Source organism: Epinephelus moara, chromosome 7 (assembly GCF_006386435.1).
Source record: "Epinephelus moara isolate mb chromosome 7, YSFRI_EMoa_1.0, whole genome shotgun sequence".
Classification (NCBI taxonomy): domain Eukaryota; kingdom Metazoa; phylum Chordata; class Actinopteri; order Perciformes; family Serranidae; genus Epinephelus; species Epinephelus moara.
In genome coordinates this window covers 5,496,382-5,522,531 of record NC_065512.1, presented here as the reverse complement: position 1 = coordinate 5,522,531, position 26,150 = coordinate 5,496,382, and the positions used below count along the sequence as shown (strand labels likewise).

At 42.3% G+C, this 26,150-nt stretch overlaps 1 protein-coding gene across 2 annotated transcripts in view; it reads right to left on the bottom strand.

Annotated features, from left to right (window-relative positions):
* lrch1 (leucine-rich repeats and calponin homology (CH) domain containing 1) overlaps nt 1–26,150 on the bottom strand; it is a 117,881-nt gene that overhangs the window by 36,882 nt on the left and 54,849 nt on the right. For both annotated transcript variants that reach the window (XM_050049651.1, XM_050049652.1), the window contains exons 5-10: nt 17,102–17,238; nt 14,263–14,393; nt 7,836–7,923; nt 6,157–6,262; nt 3,571–3,686; nt 140–210 (exon numbers count right to left, since the gene is read on the bottom strand). In XM_050049651.1, coding sequence (XP_049905608.1) covers nt 140–210; nt 3,571–3,686; nt 6,157–6,262; nt 7,836–7,923; nt 14,263–14,393; nt 17,102–17,238 — 649 coding nt within the window. The remainder of the gene's footprint in view (nt 1–139; nt 211–3,570; nt 3,687–6,156; nt 6,263–7,835; nt 7,924–14,262; nt 14,394–17,101; nt 17,239–26,150) is intronic.

Genomic DNA, 26,150 nt, shown 5'->3' with positions numbered 1-26,150 from the left:
CTGGTTTTATCATTTTCTCTATCTGTTGACATGTTTGATTGTGATGTCTGACTCACGACGACAGCAGAAATAATGAAAAATGCTTGAACACAAAAAACAGAAATAGAAAAAGTAAAAAAACAGACATAGATGAACTTACATTTGTTCTGTTTGCCAGTGTACGTCTTCCTCTATCCTGAGAGGCTCGTCAAAGTCTGCTGCTGTCCGACCCTGCACACACACATATACACTCACATTAACACACACACATCAGCACCAGCTGCAGCTGTCACGTGATCTACAGACTCACTCAGACATTGGTCAGAATCCAGAGACGTTACTGCTGTCCCCTGGTACACAAACTCAACAATAAGGACACTGTAACAAACCCGTTCTCTGCTTCATCTGCATCCTTCACTCTGCACGTGATTCTCACACTGGGATGAATGGGTTAACTGGGACAAAGCTGGACCACTGCTCGTTATGATAACTCTTTAAGGCCAAAGCGTATTTAGCCTGGGAGCTGCGAGGATGAGTTAAATCTGAGTTCATTCACAAACATCCATTAAAACTTGGAGCCAGTTGCACAAAACAAGCTGAGGGACTTAAGGGTGTTGCACAGAATCGCTGAGAAGGTTTCCTTAGTTAAGTGAAAATGTTAAGGCATTTACTGCAGTGAAAGATTTCACAGAGGTAAAATACTACAGTTTCCACAATAACCATTTGTTTGCTTGCACTCTAGATATCTTAAGTCTGTTGTGCAATTGTTTAACTAGCTTTAAGAGATTCCTTAAGTGTAAGACATTATGAAGTGTAAGAAGATAAGGAGAAAACCTTTTATTTATTTTATTTCAGTGAACATTTTAAGGAAACCTGAGGGAGTGTCACAGTGTTAAATCCAACATGTATTACATTAATAAAAAGCAATATGACAGCATGATTAACATAATATTATGTTTATAAACAGACTAATGGAGCCACTTGTGTCTGACCAGCTGTGAGCTGAGGTCGGTGTCGGCAACATGAACATTTAAAGAGACGGGAGGGGTGTTTTTGGGCGACGAGAGGAGACATGGCAAGAAACTAAAACTGCACTAATATGGCCACATTTTGGATTTGACGTAACAGGTTTCTTAAATAACAGCGAGTGACACAGCGCTGCTGTTGTGAGTTGAACTATTGTTGGACCCCTGTTTCTATTTATATCTGTCTCTGGCTTTGAAAGCTCTGCAATGTGGAGGAGAAAAGCTGATTCACAAAGTTAAGATGAGGAATTATCTACAACAGTGGTTCACAACTGGTCCAGATTCCTTCTTTGTCATTAGTTCAATGTCCAATATACAGCATCATACTTTCATTTGGCCATGTTGTCGAGCTAGTTTGCTGTCAGTCAGTTATCTGTCCTGTAGTCACTCACTCTACTACAGGAAAGGCACTTCAAAATGAAAGCTCTGTGCCAGAAATTCACTGTACTTCAAAATAAAGTGTTTTTTACAGACTTGACAAGTTTGAGAGTCACTTGCGGTGCATTTAGAATGGGTCTGCGACACACTTTTGGATCGTGATTCGTGACACACCACTTGGGAACCACTTATCTACACTAGGGATGCACCGAATATTCGGTAACCGAATATATTCGGCCGAATATTGCAAAAAAACACACATTCGGTATTCGGTGGAATAAGTGAAAAACAAGGCCGAATCAATCAATCAAACAGCGTGCGATGACGGACGGAGTAAAATATTTTACTCCGTCCGTCACCGCACTTGCATTTGCGACTAAAAATAGTTTTGTGTGAGCAAAATAAATCATTCAGCACGCTGTGTGAGTACAGATTTCAACCAGCAGCAGAAACGAAACGGCGAATCCCGCCGGTTGTGGGTTAAACGGGGGTCACAGACACAGACAGGAATGTATTCCTGTCAAATACGGCACCCATAGGCTTACCGACAACGGAGAAGTCCGGCTCCAATAATGTCCTCTTCTTGGCGTCATGACTGCCCAAAAGCACCTGGACAGCCGAGCCGTGGCGGCACACAGTATGTGGCGTGTCAGAGGAGAAACGAGCCGTTCACATTTCTCTCTTTGTCGCAGGTAACGGTCCACAAACCTCACCGCACTTTAGGGACTGTTCTTTACTTATGGAGGGACTGTTCTTTACTTGTCAGGGGAGGAGGGTGGCTGGTTGATTCTTATTTTATTTATTTATTTTATTTTGATCCCCCCTATGTTAATCACTTATTGATGCTGTTTTTGAAGTATGAATAAGTCAATAAGTAATTTATTCCATTGAAATATCATTGATGTATTATAGAAAAGTGATTTATCTTTTTATAAATGACAAAAGGCACATCTGCCTCATTTTCGCTGTGGTATCGTGATACTACTCAGAACCATGATACTTTCACTGGTATCGTACCGTGGGTCCCAATTTTGGTACCGTGGAGGGAGTTCATCTGCAAAAACTAATGAAAAACTAAACAACAGTATTCTGTACTCAGTATTCGGCCAAGCGTTTGATTTTATTCGGCTTCGGCTTCGGTGCATCCCTAATCTACACGATACCTCATTTTACAACAAAAACCTAAACAAGGTGGCAGCCGACTGGAGGAAGATTGTCAGTATGCTGAAAGCTTCAGTAAATGACCGTTGCGAATCACGAGCTCGGCTACCTGCTGTTGCTGTGTCATCTCCTGTAAATGTCACGAAATCATCTTTTAAGTGGTAACGTCTCCAGTCTGATGTAGCTACGTATTTTGATGACATGACGTAACACAAGTGCGTACTTATGGATATCAATGTGGACAGAAAGCTCCGATGCTACCCGATGTAACACGGTAGTCAGACACTTGTTCACTGTCAGGACACGGTGTCATTATGTTCAACTCAGGAGCAGCCGCTGAGTCAAGTGTGACACCTGGTAAAATTCAGTGTACTGCTCTGGTCCAGTGTTTGGCTTAATATCAAACTGGTTTGAAGTTTTTTTACACCAGCCAAAGCCTGGTGTTATAATCCAACTTCTATAATAACACCACTAAATAAACCACTTCCTCTTTTCTTCCCAAAAAACAAAAGTCAAAGCTTCTCCTCTTGTTAGAGGATGCTGTCACTTTTAGGTCAACAGATGTCGCTTTGGAGAATTGTCTGAAACAAGTGATGCTGTCGTTTTGTCTCCAGCTCTCTGGTGTGAAGTATAAAATGTTAGAGAACTTCAGCTCCACTGACTGATTCATCACAAAGCTCCTGAGCTCTTTGTGTCGTCCACTTTGTTTTATGTTGAGCCCTTATTTGGTCACAGCCGAGTCTCCGCAGTGACTCACAGGCTCACTGTGACGTAACCAGCTATAACAGGACAGTCTCTGTAACCGCTGTGCTTTCAGGCTGACAACCACTTTTACCTCCAAAAGTAAATAACTGACACAAAGTGACAGTTTAGGCTCCATTAAAACAACCCACAGACTTCAGGAGCGCTCGGAGCAACAGAAGAATAAAGTGGAGCAGTTTTATATAACCGGACTTCACTCTGAGTGCGGCATTATTCATGAAGACACTTCACTGCATCAATCTTTAATGACAACATGAAGTCTTGCCTTGATGTAGTTGACGAAGCGCGTGCTGAGAGCAGAGTCTCTGTAGCTGAACTGGTCCTTCAGGGCTTCCGTAGGGCTCTCCTCGATCAGACGCACTGAGTCGGTGTTTGGGTCTGCTGCAGAGGAGGAAACATGAACTGTCAGTGTCTCCAACAGACAGATAAAACAGTGGACAGTAAATACACTTCATTATGTGCTGAATGAGTGATTACTTTCTGCCAACTGTCCCACAATGCAATGCGTCACAGTGTGACTGTAGAATAAACTACTGAATGACTCTTCTATGAAAGTAGTGACTGAGTGAAGGAGATTTGCAATACTGCCAAAAATACGGACGCTCCTCTTTCTATTAACCTCATTCTGCGGAGGCTGTGATGAGGATGTGTTGTATTGTAGTGCACACCATGCGCCACCACCAGAGGTCAGTCTGGTGCAAAGGCAGCTGAGCTGACAAACATGGTGACTGCCAGCGGTGAGGATAACATTACAGGACTGTAAACAGCTGAAGGGAGACCGCAGGGGCAAACAGCATCTTTTCACACCTAAATGCCCTGATGCACCAAGCTAACGGTCTGCCACTGGTCAGTGTTGGGAAGTTGGTGAGCGTCTGTTGCCCTAGGTTGTGTGGTGTGTCCTGCACCACTGACCCTCGTCTGCCTCTGACGTCTTTTTTTTGGGCTGTTTCAGCATGTTAAACCAGTGATGGCGGCGCCCATCGGTGAATGAAATCACAACAACTCCACAAAACAACACTCAAGGCCCTGACACATCAAGTCGACTGTCAGTCAACGTTGGGACGTCAGTGAGCGTCCATCACCCTAGTTGCCATCCCACACTGCTGGCCCTCACTGGCGGCGAATCGGCGATGGCGGAGTTGATGAATGTAATCACTGACTGTCAACTCAGCTCAGTGCACGAGAAGAGGAACGGATGTGAGCAAAGTAACAAACAGCTAAAACCGGGAGGAAATGAAACCAAAACAAACTTGTTACATGAGGTAAGATTATTTTTCTTTATCCACTGAGCTCTTTAGCAGAAATGTTTCCTGATGGTTTGTGTTATTGTTCACTGGCGCACAGTAAATATGCTCTGCTGTTTCAACACTGGATTGTGTTGCTAATGTGCTAACTGGCTAACTAGCATCACGACGGTCTTTAGGTTTTTCTTTTTGAATGACGATTACAGACGACCGCCATCTGCTGGTGTGGAGAGTTACTTCCTTTCACGTAAGCGCAGGAGATACATGCTGGTTGACTGTCAGCTGTTGTCTTGGTGGTGTGTTCATGTACACTTTTTGGTTAAGACACTTTGACATCCGGCAACGTAGCAGGGGGCCGTTGTCCCCGCTAGTTTTCTGAAATCAGTTTGGTGTGTCAGGGCCCTTACATAGTGGCTGATGCTCTGCTCAGAGGGTAAGGAGCTCCTGGACCTCATTGTTTTCTCAATTTGTCGCCGCTGTTCTTCTTTGAGTTAGCTGCTAACTGCTGCAACCTACTTTTTAAATCTTTTATCTCTGTGGGTTGCACACATAACACGACGTCAAAATGTCGCTCCCGTCCTGCTGGCTGTCCCTATCACACAGATGTCGATGTAGTGCTGTAACTACCTCCACTATCAGCATGTGCAACTGTTTGGTTGAGGTCTGGCAACATGGGGCAACGCAGCAGGGAGTGTTCCTCGCCGCTAGTTCTCTGAAGTTGGTTTGGTGTGTCTGGACCTCATATATATGATCCTTACCTTAATCCTGTTTATATTTTTGGCATCATGCAGATTTTGAATTTGTTGATATCTAATATTCGCAATAGGATGTTCGGGCAAATCAAAACTTTAAGCCTGCAAATATTTGAATAACATAAATGCTAATATATGAACATTGACAAGCTTTATCGACACCGATAGGAGACTGTAAGACCATCTCGTCATTTCACTCAGCTCGGCTCAGTAACGTGACCCTCCATCAGCGCTGACCTGATTGAGACTGATTGAAGTCTATTTAAACTGTGTGTCTGGGGAGCTGCTGCTGTTCTCTAATATAGTTCAACAGCCCAGATACTCTCTCACACACACACACACACTCAAACACACGGCTGGTTTTGGATGTTAGAGAAGAAAAGCTACAGAAACATTGAGAGGAACACGACTGTTCCTGTTTGACAACATCTGTCTAAATAGTTAATAAATCTCGTTGGTGCTGAAACGATCAGATAATAATCATAAAGTTACCAAACCGACATGAAGACTCTAACTGACCTCATTTTAGTCACATCAGTGTGTTGGATAAATCTACTCCTTCAAAGTACAGCAATGAATCTGTCTCACTCTCCACAGGCCCAAACACACAACCTGTCAGTCAGCTGTAACATTCATCTCATGGTTATAACATAGGTGTTCCTGTTGTAGGCAAAGAAACATCTAACAGAACTGTAAACAACTGAATATGTTAAATAAATATGACTCAGTTTATGATTCACTACAAATTATGACAGATGATGATTAATTCATTGATTTCAGGTGATTTTGTCCGGCCCTGTGAGACAACTCATCAACAAGTCAGCTGACAGTGTGTGTGTGTGTGTGTGTGTGTACCTGTGAGGGAGCTGATGTGTTCACTGGAATCGTCTTTACTGATCCCCTCCTCCTCTGTGATGTGGCTCATTGGGACGTTGAGACTCAGACTGTCTTCATCTGACGGCTGCAACACAAATAATTCAAATAACGGAACAACAAAAAAAGTAATTAATTAATAATTGAAACTCATTAATTAAACAAAAAACATCAAACACCGTCTGGTTCGAGCCTCCTGTAAAGTGAGGATTTGCTGCTTTTGTCTGTTTAACATCACTGTGAACTGAATATCTTGGGTCAGTCAGACAACATAAGACATGTAAAGACTATGGGAAACTGATTCGGGCATTTTAAAAAAAAAAAAAAAATTTACGACAGTTTTTAGTTTAAACAATTAATTTATTAATCAAACTATTTACTGACAAACTAATAAAAAATAAAACTAGTTGTTTACTGCAGCTTAAAACATCTTTTAGCCTCACATCTACTGGTGCTACTAAACTCCTCTGCAGCCACGATGTCATTAAATATTTGACACATTGTGAAAGTTATCGGCTAAAATAATTTAATTTCATGTGTATTTACTTTTCACATTGTTATCTTCTAATTAATGCTGCCATCATCTCTGATAATAAAGCCAGTTCTTTAGCTGTAAAACATCTCACCTGTTTTCTTTTTTACATTTTAAGTATGTTGCAAAAAAAAAAAAAGACAGACAGCAACTAACAATTATTTTTATTATTATATAACCTGCGGGTTCTTTTCTCGACTTTGTCTATAAAACAATGAAAATTACCAGTTTTAATTCCCCACAGCACAATGAGATAAACTCAAATGGCTTACTTCATTTAAAGAGCTGTAAAAATCTAAATTATATTTATCTTAGCAGCAGCAGCCGTTAGACGCACATAATATTTGGCATTTCTGTTTGAAAAATTATGATTAATCCAAATAAAATAGTAGCTGTTGATTTTTTTTTTGTTGATCAACTACTTGATAATTTGACTACATGTTGCAGCTCTAATATCAACTGCTTATTGATAAAAACTACCAATACATTTGCATCAGGTTTCTTAAAGTCACCTGCAGCAGCCTGAAAGCTTCAGCACTGGTTGAGTTCTGGATGAGATGTAATAAATGATGTGATATAAAGAAAACATATCTATATTTTTTACTCTGCAAAATGCCCTGTTCAAAAATGTTGCTGTTTACAGGGAGAAATTGGTTGATAATCTATTTACAGTATGTTGATTTAAATGACAGCACGTTTGATTACTGATTAAAGGACTCAAACACACACAGACAGTCAGAGTCTATAAAAGGATGAAGGAATTTAAAAAGAACAAGTCAGGCTGCAGATACAGCGTTACAACAGAGTGACCTCTAAACATCATTAAGCTTTAATGACAGGAGGAGTATAAAAATAATGATGTCGTACATCTCATAAATTACAAACAGAGAAGTGAGCTGCTGTACAACACACACACACACACACACACACACACACACAGAAACAGGGACACGAAAATGATGTCGACACACTTATTATAACAGGAATACAGAAAGAAACACACACAGCACGTACACAGTTACACAAATGTGCAGACACACAAAAAGCTTCAAACACACACGCACACACTCTACCATGCATACACACACACACACACACACACACACACACACACACACTGTGTCAGTACCTCAGTAGCCGACAGTCGCTTGTCTCCGTTGTCGCTGCCAACTCCTGAGTCACTGTCCTGCTTCTTCTGCTGCTCCATGTCCTCCACACTGCAGACACACAACACAGGTTACACACCTGACACACACACACAATGTAGAGGTGTGTGTGTGTGTATGTGTGTGTGGGCGAGCTAAAGAGCAAGTGAGCCACAGAGAGACTGTGCTCTCCCTCCCTCTCTGTCACGGTGTGTTCACACTCTTTCTGATTTGCTGCTCAGAGCTGATTTCATGACATCATGTTTTTCGCTGTGACTGATGAACACACACAGGAGACACACAGTGTGTCACCATCCACCTGTTTGTCTGCACATTTTAAAAAGCAGGTGAAACACTGAACAATATGACTGTAGTTTGTTTTTCACCTCAGCCAAGATATGACACTGTAATCTAACTTGATATCCTGCTGGAAAACTAGATTGTACTTCACGTTTCTGCCAGCAGGGCGCAGCCATCTTTCAACAAGCTGGCTGGTAACGTCACATCAGGGTGTCTACAGATATAACAGAGTCACATACATTTAAGACTTTTTAAGACCTTTTTAATACCACCTTATATGATATGTAAGACAAATCCTGCAATGGAAATACACATTATATATAAACGTGTAAGTGTGTGTAAGTACTCTTTCCAAGTAAACACCCTGATGTCAGTTGAGGTGAATGGTTTGTCTCTGTTGTCTCTGACTGTGAGCTGCTCATGTTGCTTGTTAAAAACACAGAACTGATTGACAGATGTAAAAGCAAAATAATACAGATGTAATGTTCTGACAGAAAATGTGATGAGAGGATCTTTAACTCTGACTATTGTGTTTTATTTTGGCGGGGCTCTTCCTTCATCCTGGTCGAAAGTAAACTGAGTCTCAGTGTGACCGGCTTTCTTTGAATTAATGAAGTTTTAAAAATAGCATCAATCTGCTCTCAGCTTCCTCTGCAGTGAGACGAGAGGGAGAACAACATTCTCCAGAAAGAAAAAGAGAAGAATTTATGAGGAAATTAAGAGAAAAATAGAGCAAGAAAAAAAAAACTGTGATGGGAAGAAGGAAACTGGGCAGTAAAAGAAGAGAGAGAGGGAAAAATAAAGCCTGGGAAATAACTGAGACACAAGAACTTGAAAAGCAAAAGAAACAAAACCACAGAGAACGACAGAAGAAAAATCTGGGGAAAATAAAAACACAGCCAAATAAAAATAAAAGGATTGAGGAGGTGTGTATTGTGTGTATGTGTGTGTCGCCATGAGAATAGGAACCATTTTTCCTGCCCACGTGTTGGGAGGATTTTGTGTGGGCGGACATTACAACATCCTGTGAGAGCTCAGACTCAGTTACAGGCTTTTCTATTCTTTCTGTCCTCCGTCTGCTTCATCTCATTCTTCATTTCTGCCTTTCTTCTGTCATTTATGAAAATGCTTTCTTTCTTCCTTCATCCCTTCATTCTTATAATCCTTTGTGTCCTCGTTTCCTTGTTTTTTCCCCCCAGTCAAAAAACATTTTCCAGTTTGTCTTCATTGGGGACTCACAATACACAGGAGTGGAGTGGTTTGGTTCATGCCTGATCCGCGCTCTCGTCAGCTGATTCAACTCGCATTGGGATGTCTCGTCATTTTTTGGTGAAGCTAGCAAAACCATCATCTGTAAAGTTGTTTATTAACCTAATCTTCGCCTTAACTGCAAGATCAAACCTATAGGAGATCTCACGTCTAACTGTAACTTCAAACAGAGATGATTTTTTTTTCTATCATTGATTCACAAAGATTTCTGCTCCTTGTATGACTGACACGACTGCAACCACAACCAACGTTAGACTCAAACATCAGAGGGGAGCATTCACGAAAAATTTCACACCTTCATTTGGTTCGGTTCACTTTCACACTGCACTTTTTAAAGTGGACCAAACCTCCTGGACAACGTCATGCAGTTACAACAGCTGCTCGATTGGGGGCGGTACTGCCCGAAACGACCACTGACCAGGAAGAATATAAGCATTAGGAAGAAGAAAACCCCGCTCATCGATTGGCCAGGACCGAAAACAGAAGTCCATCCCCTTCAGCCGGCTTGGTCACCACAAAAACACCAAACACCAAAATGCACTGGATAGTCCGTTTGCATTTCCCACTGTAAGCAAACCACACCAGGATTCACTTGCAAGTGAACCAAGATCCCCAGTTTTCAAGTGGACCAGGGTTCACCCGTTTGGTCCACACCAGAGTTCGAATGAGTCTTCACACCACTCCAAACGAACCGTACTATCCGTGGAAGCGAACCAGGGTTCGTTTAAAGCGGACCAAATAGCTCCAGTGTGAATGCGTCCTAAAAGTCATTTAACTGACTCCACAGAACAACATTAAGGCCCTGACACATCAAGCTGACGGCTGGCTGACGGTCGCTGTTTGGACATCGGTGAGAATCCGTCACCTTGCTTGGTGACGCGTATCCCACACTGTTAGTACCAAACCAAACTCAACATGAATGAAAGTACTGGACAAATGAAACACTTTGACCTTCCAGTGGCGCTCTGCACATCCCTTTCTTCCTTTCCTCCTTTGTTTGTTCCCTTCAGTTGTTCATTTCTTAGTTTATTACCTTGTTATTATTTTGTCAAAGTGATTACTGCACTTTCGTTAACATCGCGAGATCGTTGCTGAAACTTTTGAACGAGCACTTGCTGACAGTGGTATCATGGGAAACCTGCCACAATCACTTTTTCTCAAACTGATGTGACTGCAGAAACACATATTTACACACATCATGCAACTAATTATACTCACTTTTACTCACACCCACATGTGAGCTGTCTGCAATTAGCTCCATCAGAAACATTCATTTAAATCTGACTGGAGTAAAAAATGTCACAATGTCTTGTGAACAGATTTTGGTAACGACTGTTTCTGAGAACAAGCTGTCGTGTTCATGATGTTATTTCAGTCTGAGCATTTGATATTTGTAAAGAAATGTGAAATATTTCCACATTAACAGTCAATAATAACAGCACAGCTGAGATAGTGAGGCTTCTTCAGCGAGGCACAACCACATCTTGCCCGAATTCTAATAGTTTTGCAAATATATCCAGACATATATCACGTCTGCGCTTGCTGATGTGCATAGAAGACCAGACGACTGGCCTTGGCAGGTCTGCACCTGTGCACTTGTTGTTGTAATCGTCCGATTTGATTTCATTATAGTCCTGAAATGTTTCTGCTTCTGATCCAACCTGTAAAGCACTTTCTAACTTTGTTTTAAAATTTGCTGTATAATTAAAGTTTATTGCTGTTATTATTTATTCTTTCTTTCGTCTATTCTGTAATTTCTGCATCCCTCCACTCCTCACATTTCTACAGCATTTCGATTCTGCATTTGTCTTTAAAGCTTCTCTCCTCCATCTCTTCCTGTTACAGTTCAGCTGGATTCACTCCTTCATTCCTCCATTCATAACACTTCTCATGTGACCCCTCCTTTGTTTCATTCTCTTATTTCCTCCTCATTTCCTCTACTGTTTGTATCTCCCTTCCTTCGTCCACCCAGCCATCATAAACCACATTTCATCCAGCAGTGATGGATTATGGTCGAGCTGTGCGGTGGAGCTGTGTGATGGCAGACAGTCTGTCAGTGTGACCCAGCAGGGAGTCACAGGCCGGATCACTTTCAGCTGACTAATGGAGGATTTGGCTCCAGTCTGAGAAACTGAGGAAGCTTAGATCAGAGACAGCAGAGACGCAGAGCAGCGTCATTAAAACCAAACTAAATAAAGGGCTTTGATGTGATGTAACATGTCCTCAGCTGAGAGGAGCTGACAGCATTTAGAAGGAATATAAGTCCTGAAAGTTTGGTACAAAGACACCAAAGTCCTGAAACTAATCGTGTCATCACTGTGACACATGCTGCTTTAGATTTCAGACAGTGTCAGTGTGTGCGGCGGCTCTACATGCTTCAAACTAAAAAAACTTTACAGGATAACTTGTCAAGTTGAGACTATTTCCCAAAACTCTCTCTAACTGAATAAAAGGCAGCTTTTATAACATCACATTTTCTGGGATGCTGATTAAGGTTTTTGCAGTATTTTGGTCACTTTTGGCTCTAACTACCAACAATATATCTGCTATCTATGGAGGAAGACAGCTGGAGGAACAAATCAGAGCTGCAGCAAACTCTGAACTCTTTGTTGTTGAAATCGGGGAAAAAAAGTCCCCAAAGCTTCTGGATTCATCAAAAAACAACCCAGAAATCTGAACTGAATGAACTGGTTTAAACTGCTGAATGTTTAATATTTAGCTTCAACTCATCGTTAGCAGAATACAGAGATCCAGGATTGGATGTTCCTCACTGAAGTGCTTGACATTTTGAGAAGTTTCTTTGCTGTCTTGCTGAGACGTTAGATGAGGAGTTTGTCCGTTAAGACCCAGATGATGAAGGCCGCCTGTAGAGTCACCTCACATCACCATGTCTTGGCCAGCAAGTTGCACTTTAACACACTGCAAACACTCCAGCCAACAGAAAGCTAGCATTCAAGTTCTGCGCCTGCGTGAGAGGAAATAACTCCATAGCAGCAGGTGGCAGTGGTCTGTATTTGTCATTCAAAAAGGGAAACTGGAAGACTGTCAGGACGGATTCAAAGTGCTAGTTAGCCAGTTAGGACATTAGCAAAAAAACCCTGATGTTGAAAGAACAGAGCATATTTACAGTGCGCAAGTGGACGACAACACAAACAGTTATGAACTGTTTCTCCTTAAGAGTTCATTGGCTAAAAACATAATATTATCCAATATAACAAGTTTGTTTCGGTCTCACTTCCTGATTCAACATGCTGAACTGGCAAAAAAACCAAAAAAAAAAACCAAACAGTCAACAAAGGCCGACTAGTATCAATGGTGCGGGACACACTGCAAAAACTACGGCAAAAGACGCTCACTGTCGGCCCGACATTGACCAATGGCCGACAGTTGGCCTGATGTGTCAGAGCCCTTACATATAAGGACAGTTATCGTAGTTTAGCATAAAGACTGGAAACAGAGGAAACAAAATCCAGCTACCAGCTCCTCTAAAGCTCACTGATGCCCCCTTTCAACCAAAATTAGCATCGGCGACAGACTCCTTTCCCACTGCCAGCAAATCAGCGCTGTGTACACAGCTCTGCAGCAGACGAGTGTGACTTCCTGTGTGTGTCTTTCTTTGGTGTGTCACGTTCAACGTCACAGTCAGGTCAGTACAGAGAGTGCAGAGAGGGGCACAGAGGCCAGTGAACATGTTATGGTGGTTACTTATCTCTATCTTTTTCAATCTCTTTCAAACTTGGTGCAGACTCATTTGGTGTTTGTGTTCCCATCAATGCCGATTGGAGATAGAGGCGATAAATACCCGTGACGGCAGAGTCATTTCACGCAGGTGTTAATGTGAATGAAAATCTTTCCCATCGCATTAAAAAGTCAGATGTTAGTGGGTGTTAGTGGATTTTTGTGCAGTGTTGTTTTCCCTGTACAAAACCTGAAGTTTGAAAACAACACTTTGCAGTTTTGCAGAGGTTGTCCGAGACAATTTTACAGCCAGGAAATTGATTGCCAGTCAGTCACTTCACACTGTCTCTGCAGAAAATGAAGTGGATCTCTACGTGTGAAACGCCTGAAATAACTTCAAAATAAGATTCAAACCATGATGGGTGAGGTTTCTTTTTTCTCTGCTGGAGGTACAGAGGGGAACAAACTGCCTGCTGTGATAAAGGAGGTGCAGAACCCACAAGGCTTTAAGAAAATTGTCAAACAGAGGATAGCATCTCCAAATAAGGTCATGGTCGTTCTGCACATTGAAATCGGGTTCTTTAAAAAAAGAAATGTGCACATGTGTATTGTTGTTGTTTTTTATTTGGCTTGTATATCTGTGGGTGGGCTGCTGTGTCGTGGTCGAGCGTTTTCCCCTTTGACCGTGTGTCTGTCCCTATCTTGTTGTGGAGTGGATGGTCTTGTAGATCATCAGGGACCACGATGGAAACAAGTCCTGGACTTTATCATGTCATTCCTGACAAGGTTAAACCTCTATTTATAGGAGGAGGTGTAATTTTGGTTCAGAGGATGTATCAATCAGACCGCTCAGACACCTGAAGTGAAATAAAGACGTGTTTGTTTTGAAAGATGTGCTCATCTTGTGAAGTGTGAAATCATTTTAGTGTGTTTACTCTGCAGCTGTTCTTTCCACTGTTTGGGAAATCAAAAGTGGAGCTCTTGTTTCATTCGCCAGAAGGCTCAGAGACTGATGAGGCAATCAGTCGTCTTTGTGCCACAACTGAACTCTGCAGCAGTCCCATTAAGTCGCACTGGTTGAACAACTGACACCAGTATAAACACAGATGAAGGAGGAGAGAAAGGAAGATGGTGTCTGACACTGAAGTTGCCACGGTGACTGACCTGCCGGTGGTGGGCCGTGATAGGCTGAGTCTCTCTATGACAGGCAGGTAGAGTGAGTCGGGCATCTTCTCGCTGCGACACGCCTCGATGCTCAGATACTTGAATATGTGAACTTTACCTTTTATACAGATCTGAAAGGAACAGAGAGATGGAACTTATTTCAACCCGTGTTCACTCAGACATCAACCTGAGTGCTGAGTCACTGTAGTGCAGACGCTGTTTAACATTCCCACAGAGTCTTGTGTCCCTCAGCCTCTGAGAGGAGGCAGGTCAGTACACACACTTTCATCTCAGCTCTCTGTAAAACTATGATGCAGTGTGTTATTGATATTTATCAGGTGTAGCAGACTGTCTGCCGTGTGTTGTGATAATGTTTTACTGTGGGCTCATACAGGGTTCACACATATTTTTAACAACAAATTTTCAAAACTTTTCTTTTACCTCATTTCCATGACTTTATCTAAGTAGTTTAAATTAGGTAACAAAACGCCCGTTTAGTAATAATAGGGTGAAATAATGAGGCTCTTTGTGAATGCTTCTGTGTTGAAAGCGAGTGGGTCGTCGGGGGTTGGCTGTGGTCAGTGAGATGTCACTGCTACCCACTTGAGGGCAGGTGGCACAGCTTTGGGACCTAATCCACAGAGGGTCCATCTCCAGTGTGGCTTGGTGTGGCATGACATGTCTAAACTGATAATGGAAACACAAATCGGTGCAGCATGGCTTGACTCAGCATGGCCAAGAGTGACAATGGAAAAAGGGTAATGCAGCCGTGAAATATGTGCCGACATTGGCACTGTTGAGCTGCGCCTTGGTCACCTTTATGCCTTTTCCCTTTAAAAGAATACTCCGACGATTTGGGAGTTATGCCCTTTCTCTATCATTTTCATAGTGAGACAACATGATCGATATCTTTTTTGTGTCTGTACGTCCTGTGGCTGGGTCTCAGCGGTTAGCATTGCGGCTTAGCTTAGCGAATACAATTGGAGTCTATAGGGGGTCAGTAGCCTACAGTAAAAGTGAACAAATAAACATTACAGAAACCCTGAAGCTGGCATTTCTGCACGTGCATTTAAAATCAACATGTTTAAACATTAATTCGAAAAACGAGAGTCCTTTTTAGTTGTTTTAGAAGAAGTTTGATACACGGAACTATAGTGTGTTTACGCCGTGCGCTGTGATCCGCGGAGGGATACACCAGTGAGCAGGCACAGGCACAGACGTAGCCTGTAAACAGAACTCAGTTGTTTATTTAGCCTAACGATATCTCCAGACTATAGTCGCTGCAATGGACGACTTTGAACGCGATTTTGAAGAGTTTCTTGTGGCGGACACAGATCCAGAGCCATACCTGTTTGAGCCGGAGTATAAGGATGAGGAACTCCAGGTGTTGGATGCTGAGCGGGCGAGAAGAGAGGCTGAATCCTCCGAGGCAGCGGAACAGCAAGGGGCCGAGGGGAGACTGAGGTCAGGGGAGGATTGGTGGTGTAGCTGCGGGGCTAGCTAACATATTCCTACGGAGGTGGAATCATTTTGCTGCACAGAATGGGATTCGGTGCTACCATCGTTGGGGAGATATATCATCAGGAGGAATACCCCCGCAGAGAGTGCATCACAAGGAGTGAAAACTTTGCAGCAATCACTAATCCTGGCGTGATTGAAGCATTTTTTCATGTTCCTAAGATGAACTGGTCTCTTTGTTTGCTTTTACCGAGTGACCTAGCATACCTGGCCCAGAGCCAGCTGCAGCTGTTGCTCACCGGTGTATCCCTCTGCGGATCACAGTGCGTAAACACACTATAGTTCCGTGTATCAAACTTCTTCTAAAACGACTAAAAAGGACACTCGTTTTTCAAATTAATGTTTAAACATCTTTATTTTAAATGCACGTGCAGAAATGCCAGCTTCAATGTTTCTGTAACGTTTATTTGTTCTTTACCGAGTAGGCTACTGACCCCCTATAGACTTCAACTGTATTTGCTAAGCTAAGCCGCAATGCTAACCGCTGAGACCCAGCCACTGGACGTACAGACACAAGAGAGATATCGATCATGTAGTCTCAATATGAAAATGATAGAGAAAGGGCATAACTCCTGCTTCCCCCATCACACCACCATCAAACGTTTGGGTGCGGAGCCAACATCCAGCGCAGCTATGCTCTGCCTCTCTTTACAATGTATTCTATATGTTATTAAACATGCACTTTCAAGGCGTTTGTGGCAAAGCAAACTGCGAGCACTTGGTGTCTTCATTCGCTTATTAGACATTCCCGCCGCAACTAGCCAAATGTGATACTGGTGATGTTTCATTGGTCCCCGAGTGCAACACTTGATTTTAAATTAGCAATACAAGAACACAAGGAACTTATTTTCTGTAACGCCAGACATGTTTTGGGATTTTTATGAGCATATTTTAAGCAACAGGCAAAACCGTGTACTGTAAAACTTCAAACCAGAACAGAAATTTGTAGATCCAGATCAGATTATATCGAGTCGTTTCAGTAACGAGGAAGTGCTGAGACGCGGGAATTATTTTGTCTTTTAACATGCTGTCTGCACTGCACAGTCCAGTTTTCCATAACATGAGTTTATTATTGTGTAACAAGCAGATTATTCCAAATTATATTATTATAAAAACAGGCTCTATATTAGATTACATATCAACATATTAGGGTGAAAAGATTAGCTTTAATTCATGTTGACAAATCAGAGGAACTGAAGAATGTAAATAATGTTAATAACTCAGTAATCTGCATCATCGTACTGAGAAGCTGAACATCAGAGCCCTTGATACTTTTCAACATGTGTCATGTGCATGTGTGTGTGCATGTGTGTGTGTGTACCTGTGCAGGTGGACTCTGCAGTGGGTTGTTCTCTAACTGGAGGGACTGGAGCTGTTTCATCTTCCTGTAACACACCGGGATGGTCGACACCTTGTTACAGGAGAAGTCAAACTTCACCAGAGGAAGGCCGGCCAGGTCTGCAGGAACAGCGCACACACACACACACACACACACACACACTCATTAATCAGTCAGGTAAACACCTCTGTTTGTCTCCTTCATGTGAGTTTTTGGATTTAATTTAACCTTTTAGACACAGTTTTAAAAACATGGCGGTGATATTATATTCAAAGACTTGAAATGTTCTTTCAGGTATCCACAACAGCAGATTTATTGAAGTGGGGGTGTTGAACTTATTTGAGGTCACTGGCCACACGCAGCTCAATTTAATCTCAAGTGGGCCGGTGATCAGTTCATAATAACCTATAAATAACAACACAGCACCTCCAAATTGTTCCGTTTGTTTTACTGAATAGTGCAATAATGTAAGCACACCCTTTCAAAGAGCAATGAACTTTTAATTTTTCAGAATAATCAGAATATGAAAGAAACATACTTTTAACACCACAGTTACGAAGACCTCAATCATTCAAAAGCAAATAGATAAAAAGCCACAATAAGTATTCAGCGTTTTTCAGAGACCTGTATTCTCATCAGGGTGAGTACTAGGTGTGCAAAGTGTTCCAGTGGGTCGGATTGGACCCTTTGACGGGATGGTTCTGGCCCACAGTCCGTATGTTCGACACCCCTGTGTGAAAGTTTTTATGAAGCCCAGTTTAACTGCGTGACTCTCTGATGGTTTGTGTAACATGTTTTTCTGCCGCAGAGGAAATTAATTCCTGACGAGTGAAAACAAGCTGAGTAACACCGTCTAAAATATATTCTAAAACTTTCAGGGAGTTGTGAAACACATATGAGCTACATGACTAATAAAAGTTCTGTTGCTGAATTTTACAAATACACACACATACACACACACACACTCAGGGCTGAAACCGCCGACATGTTTCCCATCACACAGAACAATGCAGCTGTTGTTGTGTTCAGAGGAGGTTTGTAATTGTTAGCAGACGAGTTTCAGTGTTTTTCTTCGTGTGAACTTTATTCATCATTAGAACTGAAATACCTGAAAATAAACGCCTTCTTTGAATGTTGTTGCTGCGCTTAAATAAGTCTCTGAGCTGCAATCTAACAAAGAGAGTGTTTGATGTTCAAGGTGAACGCAGCCTGAGAGTTAGTCACTGTAGGAGCCTGCAGACGTGCACATGCACTACAGTACTGGGGGCTATAGAACTTAAGTTAAAAAGGTGAGAAGAAGGTTGAAGTTTGATTTCACTAAAAAAGTCACATTGAACACGAATGCTGAAAATGTACCTTTTTGTTTTACGTGTTTTAACCTCGAGCTGTGAGAAACATGCATGTAGAGTTAGTGAAGTTCAGCACATGACACAGGAGAGACGTCTCCAACAGTGACCTCAGGCTGCTGCACCAGTAACAAGAACCACAAGGTGCAAAAATAAGTAATGACAGTGTTTCAAAAGACCTTTAATATCTCATATCTGTCTGTTTATCAAGAAGCAGGACCCGGGACACTGGACACAAAGAGCCCCGCCAGCAGTCGCCTGGTCGTTCACACAGAGACGTATTTCTCCACACTGGTCAGCAAGCAATTCTGCTCGTCTGCTCGTTTCTAATCACATGAAGAGCGTTCGGTCTCTATTTGCTTCTTAGACTGTACGTAAAGATGGACGAGATGACAGCTCCCCAAAAGTGAAGCCACAACAACTTAATCGCTCCCTGTTGGCTGGTCACAAACACAAGCCAAACTTAAACTTAAAGTACATGTCAAATAACTCTTCTGTAAAGATGGTTTCTGTCATTTTAGTGGTCAGTCAGGTGTATGGGTGGGAACTCGGTACCAGCAGAGATGGCTACTGTGCAGACTCTGGCTCTTTATGACATCACCAGCGCAGGATGGCTGCAACCATATCCTGGATAGTTTGGCTTCTTTTTTGTGCAGTGAGGTAAAACGGAGACGCGTCGTCCATATTTATTTACTGTCCATGGTTTGCTTGTGTGTCTGTGTGTCTCTGTGTGTGTCCACTTCTCTCACACTCTGTTTAGACACAGCTGACAAATATGTGGAATCACAGGATGCGTATATTATCATTTCACATCAGATCATTTATATCACATCCCTTATATTGTTCAGAGTAGATTATTGGTGTGTTTTCATGTCAGAATCGCTCGCGGAAAAAATAGACCAGACAGTGTAACTATCGCTGCAGACTGACGGGCGGTCACGGAGCTTGGCGCCTGCTTCCTGTGTGAACAGCCCAATTGCTTAACATGGGCACTGAAAGAACCCTGTCAAGAGTCCATGCAAGCATTGTCACAGTTGGCAGCATTTTCGTGTCCAGTGTGAACTCTACAGGTCCTGGGATAGTTTCAGGAAAAATAAAAATTCCAAACATAAACAGATAAAAATCTTTATCAGTGTTCCTGGATTATAAGAACCATATCAACTGACAACCTTTATAATGTCAAAAATGTATTTACAGAACAATAAAACAGCTCATATTAATGTAAAAGACATGTATTTGTAATAATCCGTGAGCTAGCTGTGGGCAACGGACTGTTCTGTGTTCAGACTAATTTGCAACATGAAAAGTCACGCCACATTAGCTATAAGCCTGTAATGTGTTTGCACTTTCACCACGAAAACAGACATCAGTCACTGGATTAAACTGATACTGAAGAAAGAATAAACATAATAATTATGAGGCAAGATGTGAAGTTATCAGGAGTTCTCTTTACGGACTTATATCCACAAACACTTACAGATATTTAATTTGGAAAAATGTCTTTGTATCGTGACTGAGAATAGACGGAGTGTGATCAGGGTCAATGGATCAGACACTAAAATTCAATTTTAAATTCAGTGTTGAGACAATGAATGATTCAGCGTGTGATGCTTTACTACAGAGCTACTAACTGACTCAGCAGAGAGCTGCTCTGTAACTATTACAACCCAGAATGCATCAGAGACGGACAGACCTGACCCTCGTGAACCCTCAGAGCTCTCTGATCTTCTCCTCTGCCCAGAGGTTAAAAATAATCCTGTGCGGAGTGAACCGCAGTGACCCGCTAAGGCCACATGAGACACACACACACAGAGAGGGAGAGAATCTTTATATACACTGCTGTTCAAAAGTTACTAATCTGCTGCCTCAGAGACTCACTGAGGAAGACTCCTCTACATGTCTGAATATATCTTTGATGCTTTAGCTTGTAGAAAGTCCACTTTACAACAGATGTTATCTACATGAGCACTGTGCTGTTTGTACCAGTTACTCTGGTATATAAAGAGGAGGACTGACACATCTTAATGTTTTAATCTTTCTGGCAGAGTGGAGGACTGAAACAGATTTTGTGTGTACTGCTCCTTTAATGTGTAACTGTCTCGCGCCCACACTGTAAAACACAAGCTTTTTTCATTCCTGTTTTTTTCAGGCACTCTAAAAATACTTTGCTGTGTGTGTGTAAGTGTTTACATGAGTCCTCAGACGAAGGCGAAAGAAAAACAGTGCAGACTGATGTGTGGGTTTGTGGGAAGAAACCGTTCAGGGAGTCACATCCTGCAGACTGTCAGTGATGCATCCCATCAGTTCTGACAGCGCGATTATTACAGACTCGTCCTGACAGTCGCTCATAATTAAAACCTCTCGTAGGCGGTAATAATGTCAGCTGCACCGCCATGATGGAGAGGGGGCCGACACCAGAGAACATTCCTCTGGTTATGGGATAAAAATACATGCTGGACTGAATTATATACAAAAACATGTTTAATGTTTCTATGAGGTCACTGAGGACAAACATTTAGTCACAAAGACTCAGAGACACTGGACTGTTGTAGTACTGGATAAAGGTGAAGCTCTGAGGCTGCTCAGCTAAACGCTAACACATCATATTTCAGCCTGTTCTTGTATTATTTGTGCAGCCATTGTTTTAAGCGGAGCATCTTGCAGCCATGGCAATGTTTCTGGCTCTGAGGAACATTTTTCCATCAGGTCTGCAGATCTGATCCTCAGATTGAGTGTGAACCCCCCCCGAGTTTGGCCGACCTTTAAAAACCACTAAAGCAGTCACGGTGGTCTTATCTCAGGGGCTCTCCGCTGCAGCGATGAAGTCTGCACAAGTTCAACAGATATTAAATCAAGAACAACATCCCTCCCTTTGTCAGGCTGCCGTCCAGTCTGCTCCGTCCAAGCCTCCCTGTCGCTGTGGCATCAGGCCGCCGAGCCAGATCAGAGCTCATCAATCAAAGCGGGAGATGGCTGTTATAGTGAGGGACAAGCATATGTCGAGTTGGGAAGATACAGCAATAAATCCAAACAGAGTGGACGAGTCGAGGAGCAGCGATAAAGCTGGATGAATCATCCAGAAAACAGTCTGCAGGACAAAACTGTTCTAATGCTTCAGCCTCTTTACAGGCATCATAAATATGTCTTCATGTCTGAGCAGTGTTTGGGGTTCATATCTGTTTAACCTGCTACATTTCACCAGGAAAGAAGAAAACTGGGGTCAAACATCAGAGTCAACATTTCAAAGTTGATCTTCTCAGTGTGCATCAGCAGGTTCAGGATGCAGCAGCAGAATTTATTACAGGTGTTCAGACAGCAGGTGAACTGACAACAGAGGAGGTCCAATAACAAGCACCACTCTGGTTCAGACCAGGCAGTTGTTTTGTGCCAATCAACCCCCTCCCAGCTTTCTCCAGGGGGGAAGTTTGGAGTTTTTAAAGATCCCGATTTCCATGTTTAACTCTCCAAAATAATCTAATACATAAAACTCCAATCAGGACCTCAACGCTGTATCAGCTGATACCGATAACCAATCTTGGGTCTATTTGACAGTGTTCATTTAGTTGATGAAAACGATGACAACAATTTCTTGTCAGCAACCTTTTTTCCACAATGAAAACAAGACAATGACGAGCAAAAAATAGATCTCGATAATAGAAACTAAGACAAAATCAATGTTTCGTTGTGGTTGACGAGACGTTACGAAAATGTTTGCAATGGACTATTGGACATTGAAATCCGAGAACAGCCGTGCTTACAACTATCTTCAAATGCCACATGAGCACCAGGATGTTTCGCTAGCCAGCAAAAACACTCACACTGGAGCAGCGTCAGCCATTGGTGCAAGTTGTGAGCTAGTAAATAATCAGCCATGTTTGTCCGACTGTGGATGGTGGAGCTGCTAAGTTTAGTTAGTTGCAGCGATGGCTGTTAGCAGTTAGCTCCGCTTGTTAGCCGCTGAACGGCAGCAGAGCAAGAAGCAACTGGCTGCTGGTCTTAACATCTTTTCAAATGACCATTTGACCATCAAATTCTGCTACAGAGACTGGAACATTTAATTGGCCTAATAGGTTCTGTACTAAACTGGTTTAAATCTTATTTATCTGATCCCCCATCCCAACTAGGCTACTTAAGGAGGTCTTTCCTTTAGTTAACACTCATATATTAGATATGATCAATATATCCNGATTTGTGATATTGGGCTTTATAAATAAAATTGATTGATTGATTGATTGATCGTTTTCAGTTTGTTCACTTTCATGATGAATCATCCTTACGTACTAAAGTTTGTTTAGGAGTTCCACAAGGTTCTGTGCTCGGACCAATCCTATTTACTCTATATATGGCAAATTGTGATTTGTGATATTGGGCTTAATAAATAAAACTGAAATCGAATTGAATTGAAATGATGATCAATAAGTGTGTGATCATAAATCAGCCTCTAAACCTGTCAAACACTGCTGGAGAAATGGCACGTTGGGAAATGTGGAGAAATTATTTGTAGTTGTGTAGAAAAAATTGTCTACATGAAATTTTTATACAAATTGATTTTAAATTCTGATACATAAATAAGCCTCACTGGATTAGATTAAAGATAAAAAAATATATATATCTGCCAACTACGCTATAATATTTCATCTCTTCTGATCGCCCTTTAGAGAGTCTATCAGACCTGCCAACCTTGAAGAAAGGTTATGAGTACCACCTTACCAGACACTCGTGCGTGGTCATGAACATATGTGGACACGGCGGCACTTTTTTTTTTTTTTTGGTGTACCATAAAAGTCAATATGCACATGTGGCAAACAGAAGAAACGAGCGTACGTTTACATATTCATATCTATAGGCCTAAGCCCCACATACGTCCATAGACGCCCAATATTTGTTTTATGGCGCAGATCAAGATCAATTTCATCAATCTGATGGTAGTATTGATCATCTGCTTAAAAAATACAGTAATATGTCCTGTTGTGACAAAAAGAAAGATTTCAAGTGGGATTCGGGGGGTTCTCCCCCGAGAAAATTTTGAAACATCACATGGCGAAATCCTATTTTCATGCAGTTTCAAGCCTCTTTCACACAGAGCACGATTTTCGCGGCGCCCACCGCGGGGTAGGGCGCAGAGCAAGCGGAGAGCAAGGCGCGCAAGACAGGAGTTGGGGGAGTACAGGCTCGTTCAGGAGCTACAGCTCCATGGTGACCGCTTCCGGGTCTATTTCAGACTCTTCTCTGCTACTGGACGCGCCGAGGTGTCGTCACAGCGCGTTGCGGTGAAATTAAAAAATGTTCAATTTGAGCGTAGGCTGGCGGGGCGCAGACGCCGCGGTATGCGCCCTCTCGCGCGCCGCTCAGCTCGGCGGCAGAGCGGTGCGCTCTTGCGCTGCGGTAGCACATACACAATGAATGGGTTCGTCGGCGGAGGTCTGCGCTTTGCGCGCTCTGTGTGAAAAGGGCTTCATACAGAAATAGATAATAGATCATAGACAAGTGCATTACATTAGCATTCCTCATCATGTTCTTGTGTAGTACAACACCTATTAGAACTACTCTCTTCTTATTGCCTTGTTTTTTTCTTATAGAAATTCAGCAGACTCATAAAACAAAAAGTCTTTTTCTCATAAGTGTGTTATAGTTATTCAGGCAGGGCACATGGTTTTATAACACAGTTGAATGTAAATTTGTCTGCAATTTGCTTACCTTGGTACAATTCTCACCAGCAATGTATGGACGACAGGCGACTTTGACACTATTTACTTCAGTGTTTGCCCTACCATTTTATTAGGGGGGCACCCCGCCCCGCCCCCCCTTGAAGGTCAAGTTAATTTTATTTAATTTTATTTTCTATATAGTGCCAGATCACAAAGAAGTCACTTAAGGTAACCTTTCCTATAGAACAGGTCTATACCTTGTCCTTTTATTAAACAAACTAAATAGCCTTATGTTATTTATCTTATTTACAGACCGCGTGTCATTTCTGTCTCTACATGGTCGTGCGTTTACAATCCTCCCCCGCTCTCTGTATCGCGCACGGCGGAGTTTGGCCCTGTTGGGCGTGCACACACACATGCCCGCACACACACACACACACACACACACACACAAGTGAACACACTAGAGGGCGTAAAAAAATAAATAAAAAAGGACTCGCGGTGGAGTGAGATTTCTTAAACGGGCGTGAGAAGGTGATACCGTCTACCCGACTGAACACACGGTAACTCCGGTCTGAGCTGACGGTGAGGAGCTAATAAGAGCTAACTGCTAACAGACAGAAGCAGAATATGCAGCAATCTGATTGGCCGGAATCTTTTCGTTCCGCATACGCGCCTATATTCACCGGGTATCAACTTGAGTGACATCTTGCATAGACAAATACACTGAAATGCGCGATCGAGTGATATGCGTACTTTTAAAGCATCAAATTGTACCAGCGTACTTTGATGTCAAAATGCGTGCCTGGTACGCAAAATGCGTACAGGTTGGCAGGTCTGGTCTATCGATCCAACTATTTACAACAAATATTTGCCATTGATGATCAGAGGCCGACCAGTCAGAGATCCCTTATTTTCTGCTGTTCCTTTTGGGCACTGTCCTCCATCAGTCAAGACCAACCCCAAAAAAACATCTTCAGTACTGTGTAAAATGAATCAAAACTACATGACTGAAAGAACAGGAATGAACTTCAGTAATCATTCAATCGTTTGGAGTCATTTTTAGAGCCAAATTCTTATCTCGAATATAAATATCTGCTGGTTTATCTCATTATGATCCTATTATAAAATGATTATCTTTAAGATTTGGATTGTTGGTCAGACTAAACAAGACATTTAAAAACATCACGGTGGACTCTGGGAAGCTTTGGACATGATTCTCTAACTTCTGACATTTTATAGACACAGTGTGGGCAGATAAGAAGATGTTAGTCGTAGCTGTGATCGAATAAACGGTTTAGAGGAGAAAGAGATTCCCATTATGTTGGATCAACAGACACTGATATCACACACTAAAACCAAACTCTCCCAGTTGTTCCAGTTGGTGTGTTGATTTAAACTGGCAGCCCTCCAATCAGCAGCCTGCCTGTCTCCAGCCTCTCAGCCTATCAGCAGTCACACTGGGTGGTGTCTCCGGGGAGCGCTGTGGCTGTCACTGATCTCTGGAGGTTGCTCTTCGGTCACACTGAGGGTTAAGTGTATTTTTGGGGACTGGGATGGGTGTGGCTGTGCATACAGAGGACTCTGTGGTCTCACATATGCCTCCCTGTCTTATATATAGATGATGTCTAAATGTAAATCAGATGCTAGGCCACACTCCACTCTTCAATAACAATCAATAAAAGTAACAGCAGTGGCTCAAAGTGCCTCCTTAAAGTGCACAAACCTCGTCTGGTCAGGATCAGCGTCACACAGAAGACGTCGGACTTTGTTGGATCTAAATCCCACCTCAAGAGAACATGAAGGGCAGCTTTGTCTAAACTACACTCTAAGATACAGAGTCTTGTTCCTATCTTTATTTAAGAGCCTGGTTTTTTAATTTGAGAGCAGGACTCATTCATTTCACTTACAGGTTTTGTTTTCTTCCCTTCAAACCCCGCCCTCGCGCTCAGATAGCCGCTGCTTGCACTAACATTTGCTCTGCTTCTGCTCAAACTGAATGCTTTCCCTCAGATGTCCTGTTGCTTTTAAAGATTT